The sequence below is a fragment of the Salvelinus namaycush genome, chromosome 40 (genome assembly GCF_016432855.1).
Source record: "Salvelinus namaycush isolate Seneca chromosome 40, SaNama_1.0, whole genome shotgun sequence".
Taxonomy (NCBI): Eukaryota; Metazoa; Chordata; class Actinopteri; order Salmoniformes; family Salmonidae; genus Salvelinus; species Salvelinus namaycush.
This window is the reverse complement of record NC_052346.1, coordinates 3,652,763-3,670,484: the sequence shown is the minus strand read 5'-3', so window position 1 is coordinate 3,670,484 and position 17,722 is coordinate 3,652,763. Positions and strand designations below refer to the sequence as shown.

The following is a 17,722-nucleotide window of genomic DNA, read 5'->3' as shown; positions in this document are numbered from 1 at the left end:
CTAACAGGGTCACCCAGGTGCTAATATGAGGAAATAAGCTGCTTAGAGCAATATTTCAGGGTAAAAGTTGGATATGAGTGAAGGAGTCACATACGCATGCACACAGAGCAGTGTTAGACTGACTAGACAGTCAAGTTCAGGAACCGTTGTCTTCTAAAGGTCAGGCCTCCCAAGTGGCGCAGCGGTCTAAGGCACTGCATCGCAGTGCTTGAGGGTTCACTACTGACCCGGGTTTGATCCCAGGCTGTGTCACAACTGGCCGTGACAGGGAGTCCCATAGGGCGGCGCACAATTGGCCCAGCGTCGCCCGGTATAGGGGAGGGTTTGGCAGGGGGCTGCTTTACTTGGCTCATCGCGCTCTAGCGACTCCTTGTGGCATGCCGGGCGCCTGCAGGCTGACTTCAGTGTGTTTCCTCCGACACATTTGTGCAGCTGGCTTCCGGGTTAAGCGGGCAGGTGTTAAGGAGTGCGGTTTGGCGGATTATGTTTCGGAGGACGAACGACTCTACCTTCGCCTCTCCCGAGCCCGTTGGGGAGTTACAGCGATGAGACAAGATCATAAATGAAATTGGGAGAAAAAAAATATATATATATGTCAACTCAGCAAAAAAATAAACGTCCCTTTTTCAGGACCGTGTCTTTCAAAGACAATTTGTAAAAATCCAAATAACTTCACAGATCTTCATTGTAAAGGGTTTAAACACTGTTTCCCATGCTTGTTCAATGAACCATAAACAATTAATGAACATGCACCTGTGGAACTGTCGTTAAGACACTAACAGCTTACAGACGGTAGGCAAAAACTAGGGACACTAAAGAGGCCTTTCTACTGACTCTGAAAAACACCAAAAGAAAGATGCCCAGGGTCCCTGCTCATCTGCGTGAACGTGCCTTAGACATGCTGCAAGGAGGCATGAGGACTGCCGATGTGGTCAGGGCAATAAATTGCAATGTCCGTACTGTGAGACGCCTAAGACATCGCTACAGGGAGACAGGACGGACAGCTGATCATCCTCGCAGTGGCAAACCACGTTTTACAACAGCTGCACAGGATCGGTACATCCGAACATCACATCTGCGGGACAGGTACAGGATGGCAACAACAACTGCCAGAGTTACACCAGGAACGCACAATTCCTCCATCAGTGCTCAGACTCTCAGCCTATTGCGGACAGAGGCTGGACTGAGGGCTTGTAGGCCTGTTGTAAGGCAGGTCCTCACCACACATCACCGGCAACAACATCGCCTGTGGGCACAAACCCACCGTCGCTGGACCAGACAGGACTGGCAAAAAGTGCTCTTCACTGACGAGTCACGGTTTTGTATCACCAGGGGTGATGGTCGGATTCGTGTTTATCATTGAAGGAATGAGCGTTACACCGAGGCCTGAGTTTAAATATAATTTTAAAAACCCTTCATGGTCAAATGCATGTGTTAACATAGCATTATAAGACCATTCCAATGGGCCCATGTGATAGTAATGTTGAATCTGTGCTTACAGATGTTGCATGCATGGTGGACAGCGGAAGGGTCAGGTCAACCTCTATTATTTCATACAGAGTGAGTCCATGTAACTTATGTGATTTGTTAAGAAGAATACTTATACTTATTTGTTATTCATTTTTTATTATTAAAAAAATATATAAAATGTAGATGGTTTGGGATGAGTTGGACTGCAGAGTGAAGGAAAAGCAGCCAACAAGTGCTCAGCATATGTAGGACCCCCTTCAAGACTGAAGCTGGTTGAGAGAATGACAAGAGTGTGCAAAGCTGTCATCAAGGCAAAGGGTGGATACTTTGAAGAATATCAAATATATTTTGATTTGTTGAACATTTTTGGGTTACTACATGATTCCATGTGTTATTTCATAGTGTTGAGGCCTTCACTAAAATAGTAAAATAGTAAAATAAAGAAAAACCTTTGAATGAGTAGGTGTATACAAACTTTTGACTGGTACTGTATATCAAATCAAATTGTATTTCAAATCAAATCAAATTGTATTTGTCACACGCGCCGAACACAACAGGTGTAGTAGACCTTACAGTGAAATGCTTACTTACAAGCCCTTAACCAACAACGATGTTTTAAGAAAAAAATACCTGGAAACCTGGAATGAGTAGGTGTCTCCAAACTTTTGACTGGTACTATATAAATATAGAACAAAAATAAACACGTAACAATTTCATAGATTTTAACTGAGTGACAGTTCATATGAGGAAATCAGTCAATAGAAATAAATTCAATAGTCCCTAATCCATAAGGTGGTGGCTTATGGTAGAGAAATTAACATGACATTCTCTGGCAATAGCTCTGGTGGACATTCCTGCAGTCAGCATGCCAACTGCACGCTCCCTCAAAACTTGAGACATCTGTAGCATTGTGTTTTGTGACAAAACTGCACATTTTATAGTGGCCACTTGCCAGGAGAATGTCATGTCACAGGAGGACCTGTGTAATGATCAAGCTGTTTAATCAGATTGTTGATATACCACACCTGTCAGGTGGATGGATTATCTTGGCAAATGAGAAATGCTCTAACAGGGATGTAAACACATTTGTGCGCACAATTTGAAAGAAGTAAGCTTCTTTTGTGCATATGGAACATTTCTGGGATCTTTTATTTCAGCTCATGAAACCAACACTTTACATGTTACGTTTATATTTTTGTTCAGTGTATATATTTACACAGTAAAATGTGTATAAAATGTGAAGAAATCTAAGGGGTGTGAATACTTTTGCAAGGCACTGTACGAAACTTTGGTAAACTTGAAATTATAGTTTGTACACTTGAAACAGACAATAAAAGCAATATCTACCACACTGAAATTCAATATATAAATATTTTTTGAAATGTGATTTTTAAACTGAATGCAATACTAATTCAAGTTAGTTTCAAATCATAAAATACAATATTGGATTTATGAATGAAATGATTCAATTTGTGCATATCCAATAAAAAAATGTATAAATTCAAATTCAATATCTTAAAACCAATTAAAAACTATGGAACTCAAATACAATCTCTGTTGGCACTGAAATCCCTCCATATCGGACTGTGTGTGCGTGCAACACTGTGTGCATGAGTGTGCTCACCCAGGTCCATGCTCTTAGAGTTCCTTGTCTGAGGGTTGTCTATCTGCCCGGGTGGCTGTGCGGTCTTTGTGTCTGGGTGAAGGTGACCCTCAGGAATTTTGGGGGCCTGTTTCCACTCACTGAGAAAAAAATACAAAGTTATAATCAACACTACTAACATTGTATCCTGTACTTTTGTCATGTCCTATTTTAATGTTTACTCTTTTATAGGGTATTTTATGTAAATATACTTTGTGTTATTTATTTTCCAGCAGTGGTGGCAAGGATAGTAATGCTACTAGCATTAGAGCAATACCATTGTAGCTGTTTCCATAGACTGCCAGTCATTGAGCCAACGACAGTCCATTTAAAAGCACGTCTTGGTAAAAATTATTATCCAACATTTACAAAATATTTTTTTGTACCGGTGGCAAACATTTAGCAGCAGTGGGCCACCTAAATGAATATAGGGGAAACATATTTCCAAGCATGTATACAAATGTTACACATGTTCCAACGTATTAGATCATTTCCCCCCAATATCGGACACCACCTAACTTCGTACACACTCCAACAGTTAGAGGATTTAATCACCTCTAGCTCAACATTTAAATGGACTGGAAAATAACGGTACATTTTGCGACTAAAGATTTTCATAGCAATTTATGTAAGTTGAGTTAGGTTTTAAGAGTTTCCGAAAAGTCATATACGGTACATGTATATACACATATTGTGGGACACACTTTATATTGTAAAATTCGACTGCACAACAGACCACACATCATTTAATATCCAACTTTTTACCTCTGAAATATAGCTAATGGATTTCAGGCAAGTCATTTTTTTTTTTTAACCAGAAGGCTAGCCAACTAATCAACTATCTAGTAAATACTTCAGATACGAGGTTGGTGTCTCTTTTAAAAAAAAACAAATTTACGGATATATATCTTGTAATTGAACAACATTTTAAGGTGCCGATAATACGGTACATATTTGTTTTGCTAAACAGCTTATCAAAAAGCTGATAGTAGCGGTATTTCCACTGAAATGTCAAACATGCTAATTGCTGACCCATTAGCTAACATTTTTACGACACCAATAATAACAAAATATTGATGGCTTGATCACAAGATAACACTGTTGAAGGTAATATATTTCTTAAACGCTGTTGAATATGTCGAAAATAAGGGGTGCTACGCAAGATAATATTTCACTTGAGGTCAAATGTTTTACAGTATACGAGGCGAAAGTACATAACTGTTTTACCGTTTAGAAATGAATGCACTTTACGTATCTAGTCCTCCCCATTTGAAGGTGTCATAAGCATTTTGGACAAATTCACTTAGTTTAATACATTTAGTCAAAATTACCAATATCAAAGATCAAAATGGGGGGGGTATTTAAACAACTTTTATTTAACTAGGCAAGTCAGTTAATTAAGAAACAATTCTTATTTACAAAAACAGCCTTTCGGTTACTGGCCCAACGCTCTAACCACTAGGCTACCTGCCGCCCTTTGATCCTCTAACTTTCTCACTCAACATTATTCATAACTCATTATCCATAATGATAGTGAAATAGCTTTGTAAAAAACAAATGTGACTTTTGAGCGTGTTTACAACATTCGTTTTCCCCACAAGAATACAAATTTACTGGTATAATAACTCTAAATATGATCCCGAATATCAGCGTTCAACAGCATAAGCTAAATACACGGACTATTCCAAACATTAGGAACACCTTCCTAATATTGAGTTGCACTCCCCTATTTGCAATCAGAACAGCCTCAATTCGTTGGGGAATGGACTCTACAAGTTGTCAAAAGCGTTCCACAGGAATCCTGGCCCACATTGACTCCAAAGCTTCCCACAGTTGTGTCAAGTTGGCTCGATGTCCTTTGGGTGGTAGATCATTCTTGATACACACGGGAAACTGTTGAGTATGAAAAACCCAGCAACGCTGCAGTTCTTGACACAAACCGGTGCGCCCGGCACCTACTACCATACCCCGTTCAGAGGGACATACCTTGGACCTATCTTTGTCCAATAAGAAATGTTTGTTTTCGTTTTCCGTTGCAGAAAGTTTTGCTACGATGTACACCAATGAATATGACCAATGTCTAACTTTAAAGGAACTTTAAGGACTGCGTCCCAAATGGCAATCTATTCCCCATTTAGCACACTACTTTTGACCTGGTCTGGAATTCAAACAGGGCCACAGTGTAATTACCTCCGGTGAGGTTGTGTTGTGTATTGGAGTTTAGAGTTCATCTCCTCCACGGAGCCAGGCGAAGGCGGCGAGGGGAAATCCTCCTCCATCTCCTCCTCTTCCTCGTAATGGGCGTGGCCACCATTAGTGGGAGGAGCTGGATTGGGAGAGGATAGGGACAAACAGCACAGACAGACACACATTAATCAGAAATTCCACCAGTGACTAGTGCCCTTAATAGAGTAGGATGGAGTGTTCCATCTAAGGTCAGTTTTGAGGCTATCGCCCTAAAGACTACGGTTAGGATCGAGGGTGGATAAGCTGAACCTAGATCAGTGCTGACAGGCAACTTCTACTCTAATACTACCTTGTCAAGCACACATGAAATCTCAGACACATGAGGAAGGTCTATACCATGTAAATACAGGATCACATGTGGCAAAAGTGATAGTCCTGTTATAAGAGGAAAAATATATCTTCCTCTGCCTAGAGATAAAGCAGTCATCACTTTCATGAAGGGCCACTGAGACCGGAGGCATTGTCCCAAATGGTACCCTAGTTCCTATATAGTGCAATACTTCTGAGCCCGATGGGCGCCATTTGGTATACAGCCATTGCGTTGGAAGCTGTGTCAATGCTAGCTGTCTGTAAGACTGCCCGCCTAGGACAGTGATGCAGTGATACACACACTCAATCATCTGACAGAGCCAAACAGTATTGTTTGGCGCACGCACGCACGTACGCACCACTCTGTACGCCTCATGAAACACGTACAGAACACACACAAACACAGCACACAAACACCCCCCTAAGTCCGTTAGAGTAGGAGAGAGACAAGCTACAGCGATATGTAGAAAGTGTGTCAAATTGAGCAGTACGGGAATTTCAGTGGATAAAGCTAAGGCCATATAACGTTGCGAGCATTTCCACTAGGTACTACTACACATGACAATACCTCGTTCACTTCCACGGCAAAAAGTACCTTCTGTATTTCTATTTCTATTTCCCTCTGAAAGCACAGGCTTTGTGTGGGCTTCCTGCACTCTCCGGGGAGGTAAAGAAAAAAGCCAAAGAATAAATGTAAAACAGTTTGTAGTCCTCTCTTCTGCTGCTCGCACAATAGTCCGTATGCAAATCCGGCCCACTTAGAAGCCATTTCATCAGCATAATGATTCCAAGGTCAGAACTTTGCACATGAAAGCGAGGGAGATACGTACAGGGAAAAACATGGCTAATGAGTCACCCCCCTCGCTATAAATAGGTGCAGATGAAGTTAAGTATAAAAGTGAAATGGAGTGGGCTGGAATATGTAGGACGTGGTACATTTGCAAACAGCAGGCATAATGTTTGTAGTGTGTGGTTGGTCATGAGGAGATGTGGTGGTTCAAAGCTGTGATGATATAAATACACACAGTCAAAAGTTTGGTCACACCTACTCATTGCAGGGTTTTTCTTCATTTGTACCATTTTCTACATTGTAGAATAATAGTGAAGACATCAAAAACGATGAAATAACACATATGGAACATTGTAGTAACAAAAAAGTGTAAAACAAATATTTTATATATTTGAGAATGTTCAAAGTAACCACCCTTTGCCTTGATGACAGCTTTGCACACTCTTGGCATTCTCTCAACCAGCTTCACCTGGAATACTTTTCCAACAGTCTTGAAGGATTTCCCACATAAGCTGAGCACTTGTTGGCTGCTTTTCCTTCACTTTGAGGTCCAACTCATCCCAAAACATCTCAATTAGGTTGAGGTTGGGTGATTGTGGAGGCCATCTGATGCAGCACTCCATCACTCTCCTTCTTGGTCAAATCGTCCTTACACAGCCTGGAGGTGTGGCATTGTCCTGTTGAAAAATCAATGATAGTCCCACTAAGCACAAACCAGATTGGATGGCATATCGCTGCAGAATGCTGTGGTAGCCATGCTGGTTAAGTGTGCCTTGAATTCTAAATAAATCACTAACAGTATCACCAGAAAAGCCCCCCCACACCTCCTCCTCCATGCTTCACGGTGGGAACCACACATGCGGAGGTCATCCGTCTCACAAAGACACAGCAGTTGGAACACAAAATCTCAAATTTAGACTCATCAGACCAAAAGCAGATTTCCAGAGGTCTAATGTCCATTGTCCCTTGGCCCAAGCAAGTCTCTTCTTCTTATTGGTGTCCTATAGTAGTGGTTTCTTTGCAGCAATTCGACCACGAAGGCCTGATTCACGCAGTCTCCTCTGAACAGTTGATGTGTCGGTTACTTGAAATCTGTTAAGAATTTATTTGGGCTGCAATTTGAGGCTGGTAACTCTAATGAACTTATCCTCTGCAGCAGAGGTAACTCTGGTGCTTCCTTTCCTGTGGCGGTCCTCATGAGAGCCAGTTTCATCATAGCGCTTGATGGTTTTTGCGACTGCACTTGAAGAACCTTTCACAATTCTTGAAATGTTCCATATTGACTAACCTTCATGTCTTAAAATAATTAACCGTTGTATCTCTTTGCTTATTTGAGGTGTTCTTGCCATAATATGGACTTGGTCTTTTACCAAATAGGGCTACATTCTGTATACCACCCCTACCTTGTCACAACACAACTGATTGGCTCAAACGCATTAAGAAGAAAAGAAATTCCACAAATGACCTTTTAACAAGGCACACATGTTAGTTGAAATGCATTCCAGGTGACTGCCTCATGAAGCTGGTTGAGAGAATGCCAAGAGTGTGTGCAAAGCAGTCATCAAGGCAAAGGGTGGCTACTTTGAAGAATCTCAAATATAAAATCCGACAAGTTGGATTGACTTGATGGGCACTTCTTACGTAACATACGGTCAAGCTGCTTCCACAACAGCACAATAGGGTTGAGATCCGGTGACTGTGCTGGCCACTCCATTATAGACAGAATACCAGCTGACTGCTTCTTCCCTAAATAGTTATTGCATAGTTTGGAGCTGTGCTTTGGGTCATTGTCCTGTTGGAGGAGGAAATTGGCTCCAGTTAAGCGCCGTCCACAGGCATTGCAAAATGGAGTGATATCCTTCCAGCCTTCACGATCCCCTTTACCCTGTACAAATCTCCCACTTTACCACCACCAAAGCACGCCCAGACCATCACATTGCCTGCACCATGCTTGACAGATGGCATCAAGCAGTCCTCCAGCATATTTTCATTTTTTCTACGTCACACGAATATTCTTCTTTGTGATCCGAACACCTCCAACTTAGATTAGTCTGTCCATAACACTTTTTTACAATCTTCCTCTGTCCAGTGTATGTGTTCTTTTGCCCATCTTAATCTTTTCTTTTTATTGGCCAGTATGAGATATGGCTTTTTCTTTGCAACTCTGCCTAGAAGGCCAGCATCTCAGAGATGTCTCTTCATTGTTGAGGTTGAGACTGGTGTTTTGCAGGTACTATTTAATGAAGCTGCCAGTTGTGATGCGTCTGTTTCTCCAACTAGACATTAATGTACTTGTCCTCTTGCTCAGATGTGCACCGGGGCCTCCCACTCTTTCTATTCTGGTTAGAGCCAGTTTGTGCTGTTCTGTGAAGGGAGAAGTACACAGCGTTGTACGAGATCTTCAGTTTCTTGGCTATTACTCGCATGGACTTGCCTTCATTTCTCAGAACAAGAATAGACTGACACGTTTGAGAAGAAAGTGCTTTGTTTCTGACCATTTTGAGCCTGTAATCGAACCCACAAATGCTGATGCTCCAGATACTCAACTAGTCTAAAGAAGGCCAGTTTTATTGCTTCTTTAATCAGAACAGTTTTCAGCTGCGCTAACATAATTGCAAAAGGGTTTCCTAATGATTTATTAGCCTTTTAAAATGATAAACTTGGATTAGCTAACACAATGTGCCATTGGAACACAGGAGTGATGGTTGATGATAATGGGCCTCTGTACGCCTATGTAGATATTCCATAAAAAATCCGCTGTTTCCAGCTACAATAGTCATTTAGTAGTGGTAGTGTATATATAATGTGTACACACACACACACACACACACACACACACACACACACACACACACACACACACACACACACACACACACACACACACACACACACACACACACACACACACACACACACACACACACACACACACACACACACACACGGTATCTCTGTGCATTCAAATTGCCATTGATACAATGCAATTTTGTTCATTGTCCGTAGTTTATGCCTGCCCATAACCATAACCCCACCATGGGGCTCCTTGTTCACAAAGTTTAAATCAGCAAACCACTCGCCCACATGACGCCATACACGTGGTCTGCGGTTGTGAGGCCGGTTGGACATACTGCCAAATTCTCTAAAACGACGGAGGCAGCTTATGGTAGAGAAATTAACATTCAATTATCTGGCAATAGCTCTGGTGGACATTCCTGCAGTCAGCATGCCAATTGCAATCTGCTTCAAAACTTGATCCATATGTAGGATTGTGTTTTGTGACAAAACTGCACATTTTAGAGTGGCCTTTTATTTCCCCCAGCACAAGGTGCACCTGTGCAATGATCAAGCTGTTTAATCAGATTCTTGATATGCCACACCTGCTAGGTGGATGGATTATCTTGGCAATGGAGAAATGCTCACTAGCATGGATGTAAACAAATTTGTGCACAAATGTTTAAAAAAAATTGTGGGTATGGAACATTTCAGCTCATGAAACATGGGACCAACACTTTACACGTTGCGTTTTCTTATTTTTGCTCAGTGTATATAACTGCTGTGATTAAAAAAAAATACATTGTACAGCGTCTTAAAGGCAAGTGTGAATGTTTGCGTGTGTGACTGTGTGTAAGTCAAGCATCAGTATGAGTGTGTCCATCTCTTCTCTAGTTCAGGCCCTACTGTGTCCTCTCACCTCTAAAGCTGGAGTAGATGTTGTTGGGGACCATGGGTGGCTGGCTGGGCGGCTGGGGGCTGGGACCGTTGCTGTGGTGGTGGGACTCCAGAGCTGCAGCTAGAGCCGGGGGTCCGGAGGGGCCGTCTGGGACCTGGTGGCTAGCCGCCTCTTGGCTCTCCTGTCACAGCCAGGGGGAGAGAAGCAGAGGTCAGTGAATTGCATTAGTGCCTAGAGTTTTTCCTGATCACTTGATTTGGAATGGCCCAGAGTTTTTCCTACATTGGATGCACATTGAATGTGTTTTTAGGTTTTCACGTGAGAGGTACATGTAAAATATGCGAAGGATGACTCTGGACATTAAATCATTGAGTGAGAAAAAATATACATGTGCTTCTTAATTGAAAAGTTATGAGGACAATAAGTGCATAGTATAGATGCACATATGTTGTGTTGAAGTGTACTTACGATCATAGAATATCTTAGAGTATCAGAGCACTATATCTATGACTACAGTTGGAGACACAGTAGCCGCTTACCCACTATCATTCTATTTCAGTTCGAGCCATAGTGGGCTAGCATCAGAGAAGCTTGAAAACCGAGACCCTCAACACGCCAGTGAATAAGAATGTGCCACTCTTCCATTGACTTCAGCCTGAATCTTCCTCATGCTCATGGGAGACCTCAGGAAGTAATCAAATCACTTATTTGGTCTATCAATTTTCAAGCTTATCTAGCGGTAGCATGCACTGGCTTGCATGTGTATAGTATCAGCATCTAAAACGGCTATTGCACAGTACCAACGCACTATACACAAACCCTACCTAATGCACTGTGCACGAACTCTACCTAATTCATATTGAAATCATAACAGACAGCTTCCCATTGGCTTACATTGTGTTTGAGTGTGCTTCATCAGTAAGAGGAGAGTAGCACCACTGAGACTCGCTGTTTGGTTGAGGGTTGGAAGTGGGAGTAATTACGTTAATCCCTCATGCTGACGACAGGCATGTTATCGGACAGTCTCCACCGCCACAGAGGAGCAGATGGAGAAGCAGATAGAAGCCGCATCCCAAATGGCACCCTGTGGGCCTTGGTCAAAAGTAGTGCACTACGTAGGGAATAGGATGCCATTTGGGATGCACCCATACAGATAGAGCGGGCTGGTGGCAGAGTGAGACGTACTGTAGATAAAAGATGAAAGCCTCTCCTTTGAGAGCGATGGTGTGGTGGGATCTACAGCCGTCACACACACACACAAATAAATGGATAGACACAAAATCACCCACACCCTGTCTCTCTCCAACTCTGTGGGTGTGTGGCTATGGGCTTTGCATCATTGTCACATTATACGTAATGAGCAGTAGCGGCGTAACGCGTTCACCGTCTTTATGTGCTAACTCCTTTCATTAGGCCATCATCCTCATATCAAAGGGGATTTTCATTGTGTGCGTTCGGTAGCACAGTGTGTGAGTTAGGCTTTTTTGGGAGGGGGGGGGGGGGTGTCCGTTGTGCTTTTGTTCCTGCGTGCAGTCACACACACGTTCCCAATGGTATCATTAGCGGCAACCACGGCTCTTTACATGTATTACTGTCACACACATCTTCATCTGTCAGAATGGTAGGGTAATCCACACATACACATACACACACACACACACACTCACACTAGGCCTAATCTTATCAGACAACGAGACCCCAAGATGAAAGCCCAAAGCCTTGAGGGTAGCTCCAGGACCCCCACCTCGCTCTCTAACCCTACCAACTCAGAGGGGCGTTCCTCCATATCCTCATTGTGTTGACCAGCAGGTTCTTATTGTTCTGTGGATTAGGACATGAGCTCCTCTCTGGCTGCTTTGATGGCTCTGCCTGGCTGTCAAAGACAGATGGGTGGATGGATGGAGCGGTACCGTGTGTGTGTGTGTGTGTGTGTGTGTGTGTGTGTGTGTGTGTGTGTGTGTGTGTGTGTGTGTGTGTGTGTGTGTGTGTGTGTGTGTATGTATGTGTGGATTGCTGAGTGAACATAGGCTGAGGCCTATGGCGATATGCAGTGAGAACTGCACTGGCAGTTATACAATTTTTCTACAGGCTCTGAGGGAGTACCCACACACACAATTTTCCATGGCAATTTCTTAAGACTGCACCACTGCCCTTTCCTCATGCCTGACATCCAGAAGGGCTGTGGCCAAGGAGAGACTGACAGGAGGACACAAAAGGGGAGGGTCATTGGTCACACCCATTTAATCCCATAACCCCTTGCTGTCTCATCTCATTCTCCACCCTGCCCCTCCATTATACCCTACCATCAGACATTAACACCGTAATAGTTGATTTTTTCTAGTCTTTCTTCCTTCACCAATAGCTACCCCGTCACGGTTCACAATGCTTCTGAGTGGCTGTTGTGATAACCCAAGATGCAGCTGTCCACTAGGGCAGGGATTTACAAACTTTTCCACTCGGGGCCCCCCCTCCCAGCATTGGGGAACATCCCGCCACCCGTGCGCACGTGACATGTCTATTTCTATGGGCACAAGCACTGTTAATGACAGAAACTGTTCACACCCCTCTTGTTGGTGGAGATGATTTTGCAGGTTTAAAGCTTATTTCCTGCAATTCTACACATTTTGTCATGGGGTGCAAAGAAATTGTCTAATGTGTATTTGTCATATTTGAGTGAAGTTAAAAGGAAACTGCACACTGCTCTTGATATTTGAGTGACAAAAAAATTACAACAATATCTTCTATCTAAAAAAACAGAAAAACGTTTTTAAAGTGACATGGACTAGTTGATCTTTGCATTTCTGACAAGGTATAAATACAGTAGAAGTCGGAAGTTTACATATACCTTAGCCAAATACATTTAAACTCAGTTTTTCACAATTCCTGACATTCAATCCTCGTAAAATTTCCTGTCTTAAGTCAGTTAGGATCACTACTTTATTTTAAGAATGTGAAATGTCAGAATAATAGTAGAGAGAGTCTGGTTTGTAGGCCTCCTTGCTCACACACGCTTTTTCAGTTGTGCCCACAAATTTTCTATAGGATGGATGTCAGGGCTTTGTGACGGCCACTCCAATACCTTGACTTTGTTGTCCTTAAGCCACAACTTTGGAAGTATGCTTGGGGTCATTGTCCATTTGGAAGACCCAAGCGTTAACTTCCTGACTAATGTCTTGAGATGTTGCTTCAATATATCCACATAAGTTTCCTGCCTCATGATGCCATCTATTTTGTGAAGTGCACCAGTCCCTCCCGCAGCAAAGCACCCCCACAACATGATGCTGCCACCCCCTTGCTTCACGTTTGGGATGGTGTTCTTCGGCTTGCAAGCATCCCCCTTTTCCCTCCAAACATAACAATGGTCATTATGGCCAAATAGTTCTATTTTTGTTTCATCAGACCAGAGGACATTTCTCCAAAAAGTACAATCTTTGTCCATGTGCAGTTGCAAACCGTAGTCTGGCTTTTTTATGGAGGTTTTGGAGCTGGGCGGCCTTTCAGGTTATGTTAATATAGGAATCGTTTTACTGTGGATATAGATACTTTTGTACCTGTTTCCTCCAGCATCTTCACAAGGTCCTTTGCACTTGTTCTGGGATTGATTTGTACTTTTCGCACCAAAGTACGTTCATCTCTAGGAGACAGAATGCGTCTCCTTCCTGAGCGGTATGACGGCTGCGTGGTCCAATGGTGTTTATACTTGCGTACTATTGCTTGTACAGATGAACGTGGTACCTTCAGGTGTTTGGAAATTGCTCCCAAGGATGAACCAGACTTGTGGAGGTCTTGGCTGATTTCTTTTGATTTTCCCATGATGTCAAGCAAAGAGGCACTGAGTTTGAAGGTAGGCCTTGAAATACATCTACAGGTACACCTACAATTGACTCAAATGATGTCAATTAGCCTATCAGAAGCTTCTAAAGCCATAACATAATTTTCTGGACTTTTCCAAGCTGTATAAAGGCACAGTCAACTTAGTGTATGTAAACTCCTGACCCACTGGAATTGTGATACAGTGAATTACAAGTGAAATAATATGTAAACAATTATTGGAAAAATTACTTGTGTCATGCATAAGGTAGATGTCCTAACCGACTTGACAAAACTATAGTTTGTTAACAAGAAATTTGTGGAGTGGTTGAAAAACGAGTTAATGACTCCAACCTAAGTGTATGTAAACTTTTGACTTCAACTGTACATGTGCATTGCTTACTGTAAACTTCCAATTTCAACTGTAGCTCTAAGGTATACAATGACTGACATGACAAGAGGAACTGATGATGCACTACCCACCTTGTGCATTCTACTACTACAATTTTCAATAGTACGTTTAAAACAAGACTGAGTTTGCCCCACAGTTTGGGAACCACTGCACTAGAGAACATCACAAACGTTGACGTCTTTATTAACTGAGAATGAGTACAAATCAGTAACAAAACCTTGTAAATAATTGGTATTAGTGCAACAAAAAAAACAACCAAGTATGGAAAGTCTGTCTGTATTATATTGTCATGTGTCTGCTATGTTGTCGTATTGCTATAGACCGTTTATATAATGCTTTTCCTTTTCTGACTGTGGAATTCTGAAGTGCATATACTTACAGAAAGAGGACAGCGCAGTAAACTACCGTAATAGAAAACGTGATCATCCCTAAGGGGAAAATCCGTTTTCCAAATGTCTTTGGCCTGTTTAGATGAGACTGAGTGAGCCACTTGACTGTGTGTTAGGGGTCAGTATGGGGGATAGGGACGATACCCAGCGAAGAGAGAGAAGAATAAGCCCCGAGTGAGAAAGAGACTGACAGATAGAAACAATCATTCCAAAGAGAGATGGAGAGGTATATAAAGATCAGGAAAAGAGAGGACATGAGTACTAGCCAGTGGAAAGCAAGGAATCACCACACCACCACAGTGAAACAGACAGACAGCATGCAAGAGGAAGACTCTTTATTCAACAAAGGACTTGTGTGAGATTAAAAACAACATTGAGTGACAGGTCTGGTGACAAGTGAACAATACAAAAATAATGAAAGTAAATAAATAAGTTAGTAAAAACACAAGAAACAGAGTAGGTTTAAAAAGCATTTCAGGGATATTGGCAATATTGCCAGATTGTCAGTAGCAATGCAGACAAAGATTTGAAGACAGGGAAACAACCAGTGGCCATTTCTGTGCCCAACTATTGTCGGCAAAATGATTGGTAACTTTTTAATAATGATCAATAACACGCAATTAATTATTCATAAGTAGTGCACAGACATTTTCTCCTGAGTTTTAGTCACAGCGGGTTTTTGGTTAACAGTCATTGCCTGTATGAAGGTGGTCATTGTGGGAAGAGGGAACAGTTTTGGGCAGGGGAAAGAGTTAATGCTGCACACACACTCGCATAAATACACACTTATCAATAAATGCGCACACACACACACACACACACACACACACACACACACACACACACACACACACACACACACACACACACACACACACACACACACACACACACACACACACACACACACACACACACACACACACACACACACACACACCATACATGTATGTGTTCTCTCAGAGTCCTCCTGAGAGCCTGTGGTGGTGATGTTGATTCAGGTCCTGGTTGTGTGTGTAGTTGGATCCGTGTGCGTTTCTGTTCATGTCTAAGTGGTTGTGTGTTTTGTCGTGTCTGTGTAAGTCACCGTACATTGCCCCTGTCAGCGCCCTTATGCTCTCTGCATAGGCGTGTGTGTTGCTGATGTGTATGTTGTCGGGTGAGTGGCTACGTGTGTGACTGCGTGTGTTGTCATGCGTTTGACTGTGTGTGTAACGGTTTGTGTGGCTGTGTACGTTGTCGGGTGTGTGGCTGCGTATAGGTCTGTGTATGTTGTCAGGTGTGTGACTGCGTGTGCATTCCCGCGTGTATCTGTCGACATTGTCGTCTAAGGACCGAAACCTGTGCGCGTTGCTCTTTACATTGCCAAGTGTGTGTTTCTGCATGGTGTCATCCGTGTAGCTGTGTGTGTTCTCCTGTGTGTATACCTGCGCCAGGCCTTCAGAGTATCTGTGTGTGCTGCTCTGTACCTCGCTGTGGGCTGCGTCTTGCGTGTGTTCGTGTATGTTACCGAGTGTTTGACTACACAAGTTCCCTTGCGTTGTGTACCTGTGTGTATCACTAAGTGTATAGCTTTGAGCTGACCCCTGCATATATCTGTGCCTGTGTCGGAGACCCCTCGGGTCAGAGGCTCGCCGGCGAAGTAGTGAACCACGGTGATCGTTGTCCCGTTCGTAGCGTACCTGGGCGATGGTGTTGTGGGCGGAGCCAGATGAGGGGGCGGGGCGGAGGAGCACCAATTGGATGGTGCCGCGGGCATTGCCCTCCCAGGACATGGAGTGGCGTAGGGTCTCCATGGCGACGTGGTTGGAGCGGCCTAGCAGCGCCTCGCCGTTCACCGCAATCAGCTGGTCGTTGACCCGCAGGCGGCCGTCCTGGAGAGGGGAGTCGGTGGGAAATGGTGGAGGTGGGGGGAGAGCAGTGAGAGAGAAAGAGAGGGGCAGGAACAATGATAGAGTGAGAGGGAGAGAAAGAGGCATGGAGAGATTAAGAAGGAGAGAGAGACAAGGAGGTGGAGAGAGAGGGAGATCATTTGTATGTAGCAGCTACTACAGACCAAGACACACCTGTAGATCTGAGAGAGAGTGAGGGAGAGACAGAAACTGAAATACAGAGACATGGCCAGAGGTACTAAAGACTCCTTAGTGCCACCAGTCCCATCACGCCATTAGTCACCACTGACCTCTGACCTCAGTCATTAAGCAGCCCCCGCCAGGCCCTGACCTCTCACACCGCCAATAACCTTCTGATCCTATCAGATCACACACACACAATTCCCAAGACACACACACACCGCGTACGGGCAAGCAGAAGCCCACGCACACACACACACAGAGAATCACACATGTGTGCGAGCAAGCGCACGTGCACAAACACACCTGAAAAGACAAGCACAAACACACATGTTTGTTTCGCAATACTTGTTGGGTTAAACAATTGAATCCCATTTAAAATCCTATTTTTCCAAACCCCTAAACCTAACCTTAACACCAAACCTAACCCCAATTCTAAACCTAACCGTAATTGTAACCCTAAAGTTAAATAAAAGGTTAAATAAAAATATATATAAATAAATAAACCCAACCCCTAAGCCTCTTTCCTTGTGGGGACCAGCAAAACGTCCCCACTTCTGGTCCCCACAAGGATAGTAACCCCCACCCCCACAAACACTGTCAGAAATGGGTTAGGTCCCAGTTTCAGTGTGAGGCTGTGGCTTCTCCTCCCCTGGCTGCCTGTAGAGAGACTGTGACAGCCAGAGAGAGAGAGACACTGGGGACAGACAGAGCGTCTCAGCCCTCCCTGCACACGCTCATTAGCTAGCCTCTTTAGAGTTTTTAATTAGCATTCACACACACACACACACACACACACACACACACACACACACACACACACACACACACACACACACACACACACAGTGCAGGGAGGGAGCCTGCAACAACAGGCAACACACAAGAAGAGAGAGAGACGCGCACAT

General features: G+C 43.4%; 1 protein-coding gene across 1 annotated transcript in view; it reads right to left on the bottom strand.

Moving 5' to 3' along the window:
- Positions 1 to 17,722, bottom strand: part of LOC120033764 (partitioning defective 3 homolog B-like) — a 183,918-nt gene that overhangs the window by 68,904 nt on the left and 97,292 nt on the right. Inside the window, exons 12-15 of the mRNA XM_038980218.1 lie at positions 16,425 to 16,616; positions 10,153 to 10,312; positions 5,303 to 5,438; positions 3,095 to 3,213 (exon numbers count right to left, since the gene is read on the bottom strand). Of these exons, the coding sequence (XP_038836146.1) occupies positions 3,095 to 3,213; positions 5,303 to 5,438; positions 10,153 to 10,312; positions 16,425 to 16,616 (607 nt within the window). The remainder of the gene's footprint in view (positions 1 to 3,094; positions 3,214 to 5,302; positions 5,439 to 10,152; positions 10,313 to 16,424; positions 16,617 to 17,722) is intronic.